At 45.4% G+C, this 13,450-nt stretch overlaps 1 protein-coding gene across 1 annotated transcript; it reads left to right on the top strand.

Annotated features, from left to right (window-relative positions):
- Positions 1-139: 139 nt before the first annotated feature.
- On the top strand, positions 140-9,797 carry LOC102567473 (immunoglobulin superfamily member 1). Its single transcript, XM_006273225.4, has 8 exons — positions 140-247; positions 891-929; positions 2,400-2,702; positions 3,684-4,013; positions 4,505-4,828; positions 5,365-5,691; positions 7,004-7,102; positions 9,192-9,797. Exons 1-8 carry the CDS (start codon positions 217-219, stop codon positions 9,278-9,280), a joined length of 1,542 nt encoding a protein of 513 aa, XP_006273287.2. The 5' UTR covers positions 140-216; the 3' UTR covers positions 9,281-9,797.
- Positions 9,798-13,450: the final 3,653 nt, after the last annotated feature.

Raw genomic sequence — 13,450 nt, forward strand, 5'->3', positions numbered from 1 at the left:
ACATGGAAAATTGTCATTGTGGCATTTCTTGGCACTCATGGGTCTGAGCCTATGACATCTCCCAGCTCATGTGATGGAGGGAGGAGGCACTAAGGATCGTGGGCTTGTCCAGTTGCTGTTAAGAGCAAATAGGAAGAGCCAGTTTCTGTGTTGGATAGAGACAGAGCTGGTAGCTCTAGTGCCAACCCATTTCTGACTCCCAAGGGTCTGCTTATCATGGAACTAACTCTTCTTCTGCCTCTGCTGGGTAAGTGACAGACCATTTCCCATCAGTGCTTTTCTTTCTTTCTTTCTTTCTTTCTTTCTTTCTTTCTTTCTTTCTTTCTTTCTTTCTTTCTTTCTTTCTTTCTTTCTTTCCTCATCCTAAACTATCTCTTTGTCTTCTCTCTTTTTCTGAGGGAGGGGGTTTCAGTCTTTGGTGACATGGTGTTTTTTGTTGCTAACAAATATTTCATGCTTGGCCCCTGGGAAGGCCACATACCTTTGCATTTTCACCATTTGTTTTTAATATGTGTATTATAAACTTTTTTTTTTAAAGTCAAAATGTCTATTTCTGGTTTAGCTCCATATTTTTTTTTGCTGTCTTTCTCTCTCTGGTTCATTTCTCTATATATAAATTTCTTTTTATCTTAAACTTTTCTTTCTTCCTTTCTATTGCAATCCTTTTCTTTCCCTTTTTTAAAGCTTCTTTCCATCTCTCTCTGCTTCCTTCTGGGCTGTTTATCCCCTACCTTACCCCTATCACTTCTCTTTCTCTCTCTCTCTGATCAACCCCAGCTGCCTAGAGAGTACTCCCTTTTTTGAGAGCACCCTCTTTTTCCACAGATTCCCTCACCCCCCCTGCTCCTTTTTGCCTCCATATCTCTCAGTTCTTCTTTTTTTTCTTTCAGCCTCTCTCCAGATTCACCTACAGCTGGTGTCACCTGCAGGTAATGTTTCTGGGAAGGCATGGGTAGGACTGTGCTGGAGGGAACTTCTCCTCCCTGCTCTGGCTGTGGGGTATGGCGGAATTGGGAACAGGTCTATATCAAGAGCCCTTTGTAAACCCCATCCCCAACAGAATAAAATATCTTATTTGCCTTTTATGGGTTAAAAATATCAGCCCAGGTCACCCATAGTCCAAAGCCATGCCTATCCCAGAGTGGAGGGCACAAGATAGCAGAGTTTTGGGCAGTCTTTTTAACTGGGTAGCCCCTCACCCATGACTCCAACCAGAGTAGAGACTTATTAATAGCAGGAGTTTGGCAGGGTCTTGGCCATGGCCCTCCTCCTTGGATCCCTTGAGCATATTTTAACAATCCTTGCAGTGGGGGCATACTGACAACCTCAGCCCGCTGCTTTACCTGTGGCAGGGTCAAGTGATTATGGTATCTTTGGGGAATATGTATTGTAGCTGTATGACAGTTGACTGTGGCAGTTTTAGGAATAGATTAAACATGGTCCTATGTAGAATTGCTCAGACAGAAATAGCAGAGGGGTTGAATTAAATGACCACCAGAGATCTCTTCCAGCCCAATTTTTCTATGATTCTGTGTCTCACCAAAGAGAGCAGGAACAGACCATGAAAACATAGTAACTCTCTGCTCCCTATCAAGCAGAAACATAGGTGGAGGAAGCAGATGTTTGTGTACCCAGCAGGATAATGTGGCCAATCAGAGTTAACAGGAACATTTGCAGTATTAGAAATTGCTGAGCCAGCATAGGAGGAAGGGAGGGAAGTGGAGAAGGCATCAAAAAGCACTTAATGCAGATTCTGGCTATGACCAGACAGCTCCAGAACCACCCTCACTTCCTCCTCTCTCCCAGTCCACATCCTTCTGCAGTTCCCCATTCCCCTTTCAAAGTTAAGCCACGCTCTCCCCATATAGTGGACAGATGTCAAAATGGTAGGTTTAAATCTAAGCCCCATGTCCCTGTCCCTGTCCCCAACTAGCCATACGTTTACTTGACTTATTCCTTGTCCTGAAGACCCCAGCAGCATAACTGCTCCCAAGCAGCACTCCTCATATTCTCTGAGCAACAATTTCAGGCTCTCTGAAGACTCAGGCAGCATTGCACCACTCAGAGAAATTCTCTTGAACTCCCTGAACTCATGGCTAATTTTGCTGTCTCAGTTCCAGCCAGAGCTCAGGGTTTTTGTGAACTGAGGCATGAATCACTGTTTCATCACACCCAGGTCATGTTCCCGATAATTTCTTCTTAAACACAAAGGATAGAACCACCCCTCCATCTGCCCCCACCCCTTTTTAAAAACAAGCTGGGTTCCTGATGTCATCACCAGAGCTGTAAACATGGATCTGTAGCCTTGGGGTTAAATGAAGGGCCAACAGGAGTGTCTCTATTGGTTGCTGGGTCTGTGTGAACAGTGATTGATGCTAATGGGTGTTTTTGTTTCCCAGGTCCTCCCTCAGCACCCTCCCTCTTCCTGAGCCCTGTGAAGCAGGAGTACCTCCTTGGAGATACCATTTCCCTTGAGTGCTCCATCCCTGCATCAACTGGCTTGATTAAAGGATTCCAGTTCTATGGAACATCTGGATGGGCTGTTGACATAGCAGTCTCCGTCAAGAGATTTTCCTACATATACAAATTTAACATCACGGGGATGAGGGATGGAGGGTCACACACCTGTACATATTCAACCCGTCAAGATGGAAAGCTGGTTCGATCCCAGACCAGCAACAGCATCACCATTAAACTTAAAGGTGAGCTGTGAGTTCTCTTTCTCTCCCCCACCTCAAATTCTTACCTGAATCTTTCTTCACAATCTTTTTCTCCACAAATCTCCTTTGCAATTATTCCATTCTATCCATTCATCCACACCACACTTTCCATCCACCTGTATTCATCATGCACCCATCCATCTCAAATGTTCATCTTCACATACAACTTTGCTCCATCCCACAAAACAGTTATCTCGCTAGCTAACTATCTCTCCTCATATGTATTTGTATATCCATCTGTTGCTCAAGATATCATATATTCATTAAGGGCATGTACCTTGGATCAGTTGTTGTGAAACCTTTTAAACACATGCACATACAGAGCTATTTTTTGAAAGCTATTGATTGACAAAAGGATGATATTGTGGAAAAAAAAATATCTTTCCATTTTTGTCCAGCAACTTCTACACCATAGTTTATTTGCCAAAAGACATTTCTCAGTCATGCTATTCTCCAGAAATGGGCCACTGAACATTGTTCTACAAAATAATTGCTCTGTCATTGATATGGTCCCTTGTCATGGCAACAGGGTGAGCATTAAGCATGGCTTCCCAGTTGCCCGTCCAACATGACTCCTGACACCACCTTGGCTAATGAAATGAATAACATAGTCAACTTGCATGGCACTCGACTACTAGCAAAGCCACTCAATATGTCTGTCTAACAATCAACAACATGATTACTCAATCTGTTTAATCAAGTGTCCACAACCTATCAGTCCAACATGGCTTCCCGACAACTCACAGCTGCCTGCCCAGTATGCCTACCAAACTTTTAACAACACCCAGCAGGGTTACCCAATAGAAGCTGGGGGATCACATCACACACTGCCCAAAGGGGTAATACAAAGGATAGAAACACCTCAATTTAGCACCAGAGACAAAAGAATTAACCTGAGGTCTTATTTAGTGTTCCCTCCATAGCCTGGCACTATTACATCTTTTCCTTTCCTGTCCCTCTCAGATCCCCCTCCTCCGCCTAAACTAAGTGTGGATCCTCCATCTAGAGTGGTGGCCAAAGGGTACCTTCTGGTCCTCACCTGCACAGCACCAGAGGATGTGGCAGAGCGGCGTTTTCACTTCTACAAGGATAGCAATGACTTTGTCCCTGAGGATACAGGAACTGATACTAGCACCATGGAATCGGGAACAGAGTCCTCGAAGGCTGCAGTGCTCAAGATCCCACAAGCCATTCACAACATTACAGGGCAATTCTCCTGTGGATATGAGGAAAAAATAATGGGGAGATGGATCCCATCCTTCCACAGCCAGGCTGTAAATATCACCGTGCAGGGTGAGGCGCTCCTTTTGCTCTTTGTTTTTTCCACCACTTATTTCTTACAATGGATACCAGGCACAAACACACACGCATGCATATACATGCAGCTTTCCTTTTCAAGGCTCAGTAACCACCCAGATAATGCAAATAATGAGGAAAAGATGTCTCCCCATTTGGGTTTCAGAGCTTTATGATTTATTTTAGAGTTTATCTGCCATGTGGCATTTCCATGCCACCGAAGGTAGAGAGTTGGATGGCAAGATGTTCAAAAATATGACTACCATGAAGCCAGGACACACTTACAAGCTTGCATCCCATTTCCAAAACACTGTCATTCTGTGTCGGTGTCCGTCATTCAGTGGCTGCCCAAAAGCCAATAACATGGCTTGCCAGTTCCCATCCCTCAGCCTTTGTTGCACCCTGTTGAGTATTAGGTGGCATACAGTCCTTCTACATTCAACTATTTAGATGCCCTAATAAGCTCTCCTGTGTTCTGCTCTCCTCAGATCCCCCTTCCCAGCCAACACTGAGCATGGATCCTCCCTCTGGTGTGGTGAGTGAAGGACATCCCTTGCTCATCACTTGCGTAGCTCCTGAGGAGGAAGGAAAGTTTCACTTCTATAAGGACGGATCTGAGATTGTTCCTGGAGATGCAGGGGCGGAAATCAACATCACAGACACAAGGACTGACCCTAAGAACAGCTCTGTGCTCAGCATTTCTGAGGCTCGACACAGCAATGCTGGAGAATTCTCCTGTGGGTACGAGGCTGTCGTGGGTGGGAGGTGGATCCCATCCCCAAAGAGCCAGCCTGTGACTGTCACTGTGAAAGGTAAGGCTGTCCCAGAGTCTAAATTCTGAAATACAAAAGGCGTCCTGAATCAGGAGTGAACAAGATAACACACACACACACACACACACACACACACACACACACACAGAGCAATTCTCAATTCCTTCATCAGGAACAGCAGGGAACAACATAGACATGACATTGTCTATTGGAAGACAAGGAATTTCCATGCCATACCATTGCCATACGATGGAGGTTTTTTCCACTGAGTTGCAGAGGTGTAAGCCATAATTCACATGCTTTAGGATTATCCCCACATGAATAGGTGGGAACTCACTGCAGAGAGCGGGTTGGTCACTGAGTGGGCCAATGGCAACCAAGCAGCCAACAACACAATTGTCAAGTCTTAATGCCCATCCCTCTGCTACTTCCCCAGTGCTCATTTTGCAAAATAGCACTTCCTTCTCCATCTCTTACCCTTTCCTGTCCCTAATGCCCATTATATAATACAACTGTAAGAAACTCAGCCTTGTGTTTCATTCTGCTGACTTCCTCCTGCTGGGTCTTTCCATCAGATGCCCCTCGCCAGCCTACATTGACAGTGAATCCCCAATCTGGAGAGGTGAGCGAAGGGCAGAAGCTGGTTATCACCTGCCTGGTTCCTGGGAATGCTGAAGAGAGGAAGTTTCACTTCTACAAGGATGGAACAGAGGTTGTCTCGGGGAGTGGAGGAACTGAGAGCATCATGGTGCTTGAAGACAGCTCCAGGAACAGCTCTGTGCTCAGCATCTCACAGGCTGGGACGAGCAGCACTGGAGACTTCACCTGTGCCTATGAAGAGAATGTGAGTGGGAGGTGGATCGCATCCCCCAGGAGTCAGACTGCGACTGTCACCCTGACAGGTGAGTTGTCCCCAACAGAAGCCTAAAATACCTGCCCCCTTCCCTCCACATACACACATGGAGAGACTCTGAAGCTAAGCCAGAGCTGGAGGAGCTTCTAGGGACAGACAGAGGGACCTGGTATCTTTGGCCAAATCTCCAATTTACCACTGGGTGGCAGCATAAGCCCCCATTTAACAAAGTACCTATACTTGCAGTTTCAGAACTTGGGCAGTGCCCTCATCTCCCTGCTTTAGATATGGCCAACTAGGGTATTCTCTGTGTTTTGAGGCATTGTGCTTAGTAGTTGCATTGCAAGGTTGCCTGTGCAGGTTTAAGAACAGATTAGACAAACACTTGTACTGGATGATTTAGACAGGGGGGTCTTGGCTTGAGCAGGGGGTTTCACAGATTCACAGACGTTTAGGGCTGGAAGGGAGACCTTGTGAAACCATTGGGTCCAGACACCCTGCTCTGGGCAGGAAAGACTGCTGGGGTCAAATAAAGGTGTGCACTCAGTCTCCTTTTGAAGATCTCCAAGGTAGGTGCCTGCACCACCCACACTGGGAGTCTACTCCAGAATCTGATCACATGAACCGTGAAGAAGTTTTTCCTTATATCCAATCTGAAACCTTCTTCCAGGAGTTTATGAACATTGCTCCTGGTTTTCCCCTTAGGCATTTTGGTGAATAGTTGTTTGCCTAGCCCCTGATGCTCACCCCTGACATATTTGTAAGCTGCCACCAAATCTCCCCAAAGTCTTCTCATTTCTAGGCTGAACAGTCCCATATCTGTCAGCCTTTCCCCATATGGCTTGGTCTTCAGGCCTCTAATCATACGAGTGGCTCTTCTCTGGACTCTCTCAAGCTTCTCCACATCCTTTTTGAAGTGTGGCATCCAGAACTGGACGCAGTACTGCAGCTATGGCCTCACTAATGCCGAATAGAGCAGAATAACTTCCTTAGTTTTGCATCAGTTGATGCATGCCAGAGTATTGTTTGCTTTGCTAACTGTAGCATCACACTGATGATTCATATTCATTTCATGGTTAATTATGACCCCCAGATCCCTTTAGGATATAAGTTTGTTGTGGATTTTTCCTCCCCAGATGGAGGGTTGGACTAGACCTCTTGATGACCTTACTTTTCTGTGATTCAGGTGGTGCCAAGCAGTATGGCAAGCAGAAAATTCTGCTTCTTAAAGGGGAGAACATAGATTGTCCTCCACCTCTGGCTGGATTAGAGGGGAGGTAGTACGTCTCTCATGCACTGCCCCACTCCCCAATAGTTTATGACTAGTAACACATTGCCTTTTGTCCCTTTCTCTCTAATAGTCTGGTCCCTGTCAGTTCCCCTGCTGGCTGGGTGTGCTGCTGCTGTGGGTCTGATTCTTCTGATCCTGCTGGTCGTCTATCTTTACAGGAGGAGATCAGGTGCATGGGGAAGGGAGGGAAATGAGAGTCTGATGTCTGGGACACTAGGACTCATCCTTAGAAAGTCCCACAATGATCCTAGCCCTGTGGGGAGTTGCCTGGAACAGCAGGACCATACTGAAAATATCTGTGGATAATTGAGCTGAACAGAGCAACTGTGCAAGGGATGTGACAGCTGGCTCACAGCCTCCAAAGCAACACTGCACAGGGGTTGCTCACCTGTTTCTGACATTCACCTGCCTCCAGTGTGGGGTGGACATTAGGGGTGCACAGGGGCCTCATCCCAGGGTTACTTACCCCAAGGTAAGATGCAGCCACCTCTGGAGTGCAGCATGATACTTCTTTAACAGCCTCATATAATTTGTCATATAATGTAGGGCAGGATCAAAGGAGGATTCATAGATCTTAGGGGCTGGAAGGGACATTACAAGATCATCAGGTCCAGCCCCCCTGCACTTGGGCAGGAAAGACTGCCGGGGTCATATGACCCCAGCAAGGTAGGGGTTGAAATACTTGTTGAAGATCACCAGGTTGGGTAATGACTGCCTCTGGTGGGAGCCTGTTCCAGACCTTCAGCACTCGACTTGTAAAGAAGTTTTTTCCTTATGTCCAATCTGAAGCGATCATCAGGAAGTTTGTGCCCATTGTTTCTTGTCTTCCCCTGGGGTGCCTGGGTGAACAGATGCTCCCCAGTAGGGCTGTGTGAAGCTTCAGCTGCCGATTTGATTCGGAGGAGATTCAGCCTGATTTGGTGGCCGAATCCCCAAATCCAAATTGAATAGGGGACCGATTAAAAGATCTGAATCAATTTGAAGCTCTCCAAATCAATTCAGAAAAGATTTGGAGAGCTTTGATGATTTGGGCAGTCCCCAGTGGCTGCAGCAGGGAGCTGGACCCAGACTCCAAGCTGGTAAGTGGGGGCTAGAGAAAGGGGGAGGGGACCATGGGGAGGTGCCCACCAGGCCCTATCCCCTGCCTGCTCCCCCAGCCCCCCTGATCCCCCTGACCCCCTCAACCCCTACCTGCTCCCCCAGCTCTCCCCGTGGTTGCCCTGCCCGCCTCAGCTCCCGGCCCTTTAAGACATAAAAAACATTCCCCCCCATCGCCCGAACTCTCCGGCTGCTGCAGCGGCCTTGGGGCCTCAGGGGGCTCATGCAAAGCCCCCTCATACAGCGGAGGGCAATGGGGCAGTGGGGATCGCCCCCCCCCCCCTTTGCAGGCAGCAGCCAGAGAGTCAGGGCTTTTTTTTTTTTTTTTTTTTTTTTTAAGGGCCAGGAGCTGGGGCAGGTGGGGCAGCCATGGTGGGGCTGGGAAAGCGGGCAGGGGTTGGGGGGCTCGTGGCAGAGCCCTCCACGTGGTGTGGGGCAGTGAGTGTGGGCTTTTTTTTTTTCAAAAGGCCGGGAGCTGGGGTGGGGCGGAGCAGCCATTGAGAGTGGGAGGGGATGGGGCCTGTGTGGTGCAGAGATTCGGCTGATTTGGCAGCAGATGAATCTCTGAATCAGATTAATCCAAATCGATTCAGGACAGTGATTTGAATCACCAGATCTAATCACTGTCCTCTGAATCTGAAGTGAATACTAGCTGTTTCGCACAGGCCTACTCTCCAGGCCCTGATATACTTCTAGGCTGCCATCAAGTCCCCTCTGAGTCTTCTGTTCTCCAAGCTGAGATGTGAAACTGTATAGAACTGTTAAGGGTCATGGAGAGATCTGAAGGGCAAAAAAAATCAGTAGAAAAAATAGTCTACCTGTGGTTTGGGTACAGACTCTAGGGTAAATTGCTTAAGGGCCTTCAAGGAAAATATGGGGCAGAAACAGAGTCCTCACTTCACTCCCTGCAGCACAGAGCCCTTTTGGAGCCATGCTGGAGCTCTGCATTTAGTACAGAATACAAGAACCCTTTATAGAGCACCCTGCTGCAAAGGGAGAATATTCCCCTATTGAATCACAGCCTGCTGCCCCACTTCTCCTATCCAAATAATCCCCACAAATGACCAGTTTCAGCAGATGTGTGAAACAGAAACAGACTGTGTGACAAACTCAGTATCTGGGTGGGAAAATTCATTGCTTTTGTTTTTTCTTATTGTCAGGTGCCAGGTGGAGGGGACTCCGCAATAAAGATGATCCCAGCAGTTACGCACCTATATTTATGTCTCAAGTTAATCAAGTCACCCAATAATCCACTCAGGAGGAAGTCAGCTTCCCTCCTGTTGACAGTGACAGTGACATGCCTCATTTTCTCCCTTGGTCACATAAGGATCAGGAATATGATGGAAAAGCTCTGAAGTCTAAAATGTGTGCTGTGACTACTCTGTTCAAGCCTGCTGTTTGCCCATAGACTCACTCAATGACCAGCCTACCAACTCTTCAGCCGAGCAGGGGTTAGCAGAAAAAAAATGCTCCCCCCCCCTCCAACAACAACAACAACAAAATATTACCAGGAAAGTAAAAAGTATGTTTCATGCACGCATAAATGGGTATATTTATACATGCATTAATGAGCATGTTTGCAAAAGAAAGAAAAGAAGATAGAGGAAGACGGGAAGTAGGGGAGAGGTCAAGGAAAGAAGGAAGCAAGTTTTTCTTCTTACTTCTCAGAAAAAGCTCTCCTTTGCCTTGCATGTTTAAATCAGTGTAAATCTCTATAATTCCATGTCCTCTCTCCAGTTTGTTATTAAATTCTCCTGAAAGTCTCATTTCCTTCACTATGGTTGTTTCATTCTCCACCTGGTGTGAGTCACTGGAAACCTTAAAACTCTGAATAGTCAGACCTCCCCACATTGAGCAGGGTTGTAGCTGGCTATTTCCATGGACTACTTGGCCCCTTTGGTCATTGCCAGAGATTCTGGTTTTCTCTGTTTAAAAATTGCAAATTCTCTCATTCAAACCCCTCAAATCTCTAATTAAAATAAAACACCACTATATATATAGGTATCAGTTGAACACAATGCTTTAGTGATATATTTACAATTTTAAAGCAATTTGGAAGCCTACCAGTGCTTCAGTCACTATAATAAAATACATTCTAAATGCCTATACATTTGGATGTTTGAATATGGCTTTTTTACATGGAAAATCAGAGCTCTCCCTGCCTCCTTTGCTCAGCAGGATGCGGGTCCAGCTGTGGCTGTCCCACCCACTGCTTTGTGGCACTGAGCAGCCCCGACATGCCAGTGCCCTGCCTATGCCATTGCCCCTCACTCCCAAGCCACAGCCCCCCAGCCCTGTTGGTGCGAGGGGCACAACTCTACACTGCCACCCCCACTACTGCTGGGCGGGCAGGCGGTGCCTTGCCATAGCTTCACAGGGCACCCAGCAGCGGCACAACCTTGTTCAGGCACACAGCCATGTACAAGTGTATACATGCACATGTAGCTCCCTGCTGATTGCCCTCCTCCCACTTCTTCCAGCCCCTTGCAGGCTGCAGTTTCCTGCAGTTTTTTCCTTTAAAGGAGAAAATCTGGGTTTTTCTGCTTAAAATGAGAAAATCTGCATTTTACTGCATTGTTCCATGGTGAATAGAAAACACGGATCCCTGGTTATCAAGAAAAAAACTGCCTTGCACTGAATCCATGAAGCTAAGGAGAGACAGGGAACCCACAGGATGCTGAATCTGTCACCACAGCTGTACTTCAACGATTGTAGTCATCAAAGCTGCCCCTGATGTCAATTGTTCTGCCCCTGAGAGCTCAGCTACTTCCTCCCTATTATCCTACCCCAATCACTGGTTTAACTGGGTGATAATATACACTAGTAGAGTAATTCTTCAACCTGTCTGAATAGTCCTCTGATTCCATATCCTGAGTATCAAAATAGCCAAACACATTGTTACTAGGGCTTAGGGCTGTGTGAAGCTTCAATCCCTGATTCTATCTGGCGGAGATTCGGCCCGATTCGGTGGCCAAATCTCCGAATCTGAATGAAATCAGAGGACTCTAATCTCTCTAAATTGAATCGGAACTCTCTGAATCAATTGTGAGAGATTTGGAAAGATCTGGCCATTTGGACATAGACACAGTTTTAATTGTTTTTTCTACATACCTCAAGGTAGCAGGTAGCTTGTGACCACTGCAATGCTGGGGCAGATGATGCATCCCACAGAAGCATGGGGGGCTCCCCAGCGCACTTGGCAGCAGACCCACAAGTGGACCAGAAGCACTTCCGGTCCACTTCCGGTCCTGCCAGAGACTGCGCCGGGCCCCCCCACCCCCACCCGTGAGCTCAGAGACTGGTGGCTCTTGGGTCTGGGGGAACACCCAGGGTCCCCCCATGGCCAATCACCGAGCTGGGAGAGCACAGGGGTGGCCCAGAGAAGTCCCCAGCGGACTAGGAAGTGGACCGGAAGTACTTCCAGTGCTCCTGTGGGATGCTCCATCTGCCCCAGCATTGCAGCATTCACAAGCTGTGCCTGGTACTTTAAGGTATGTAGAAAAAATATTTAAAGCTGTGCCTATGTCCGAATCGCTGATTCTCTGAATCAGTATCAAATCTTCAGATTCGGATTTGGCTGAATCGAATCAGGGACAGTGATCCAAATCAAAAAATTGAATCACTTTCCCCGATTTGGGCTGAATCCAAATCGAATAGAGCCAGTTTTGCACACCCCTAATTGTTACCTAAGAGATGTTGCATGTATAGTTGTTCTTCAAATTTATTTTTCTTCCTTCTCTTCTGTTTACATTTCCCTTTTCCCATTCTTTCCTTTCAATCCCTTTCCAAAAAAGCTCACTATATACCACCAGAAGCACACACATTTTATTTTGAAAAACACAGCACTTGTAAAATTAAACTGGAAGGTATCCTAGTTATTAAACAAAAGTTATTGAACGTACTAACAGGATAAACAAGATAAATTGAAATGGCAGTGGCCTACAGTAAGCCAGAGATATAGTGGAGCAAAATATTCAGACCAAGACATTTTTTCACTAAAGAATATGCATTCAGCAATTCCAAAATACTTCCTAAATTTATGTCCATCTTGCTAACTTGTTAATTTGGAGGAGACACTTGAAAAAATATATATTTATAATTTGACATTTTGTAAAGAAAATGTTTCAAGATAAACCCCGATGTTTCAAGATAAACCCCAATGTTTCTTTTCAGTCTGAAATAACTTTTCTGCTTGGGACATTTCTTTAATTATTTTTAAAAAAATATAATAATAATAGTTGATGGGTATCAAAAACAATGCATTTTCTTTTGCCTGGAATGCAACAGTTCTTTCTTTTTGATGAAAGTGAACCAAACATTTTTATTTGTCGTTAGTGCAAAATGGGTGATTTCTGCTTTTTAAAAAAGGTTCACTTCCTGTTGACCAAATACTCTTCACTTTTTAAACAGTTGAAAAAATGTTTTTAAGCTAGGTTTCCTTCCATTCCAAAATAAATGTTTTAAATGTATTTCTTTATATTTGAATTTATTTTCAGATGAAACCAAGATGAATATTTTCCCATATGGTTTTCTAAGATTGTCAGTGAATCAATGAACCAAATCTATTCCCATGTAACTTTGTACTCTTGGATAAAAGTCAAAACACAGTTTCCAGTGTTAAATATTGCATTTTAACAAGGATGAAGATAAGTTGGAGAGGGTCCAGAGACAAGAATTTGATAATGTGGTAGGAATGCAAACCATAAAAGGTAGGAATGAAGGAACTAGCTATGCTTATGTGACACACTATGGTACTGTTCATAATATTTTGAGTTTAAATGTGTTCATGTTGTAATTATATTGCTTAACTCCATTTCTCTGATAAGCTTGAACAAAAGATAATAGTATTGGTATTTTGAAACTGATCTGTGGCCTGGCTGCTGTCTGGTTGTTGACCAATAAATGTTGTTTTGTGTATGAAGAGCTGCTTGTTTTACTGTGGGCGCTGACAGAAGCGACATTTGTCATGCACTTGCCCCCTTGAAAGCACTCTACAGCCATGCCCTGACAGAAGCGCACAGCTGCAGACTGCTTTAAAAGTGCCCAGTCATGCTCCAAAATGGTTTCAAGAATGGTATTTAAAGGTTTGCTTTTGGGGAATTGACTTATAGGTGTGTGTGTGTGTGTATATATATATATATATATATATATATATATATATATATATATATATATATACATTCGAATGGTTCAGGTTTGGAAGCAGGGGTTAATTGATTTTTAGGAGCCTACACATACAGAGTTTCACACAGCCTTTGAAGCAGACAGGCTGTCTAACACAACAAGGCCAACAGACAAGCACAGTCTGGGAAAATGGGGCCATGTACCATTCTGTTCCATAACATGAGATAAGGTGACACCAGCTAACAAGGCCCCAGAGCAGGGGGAGGCTGAGTCCTGTTTTTGAGGGAACAGACCA

Source organism: Alligator mississippiensis, chromosome 7 (assembly GCF_030867095.1).
Source record: "Alligator mississippiensis isolate rAllMis1 chromosome 7, rAllMis1, whole genome shotgun sequence".
Lineage (NCBI taxonomy): Eukaryota > Metazoa > Chordata > Crocodylia > Alligatoridae > Alligator > Alligator mississippiensis.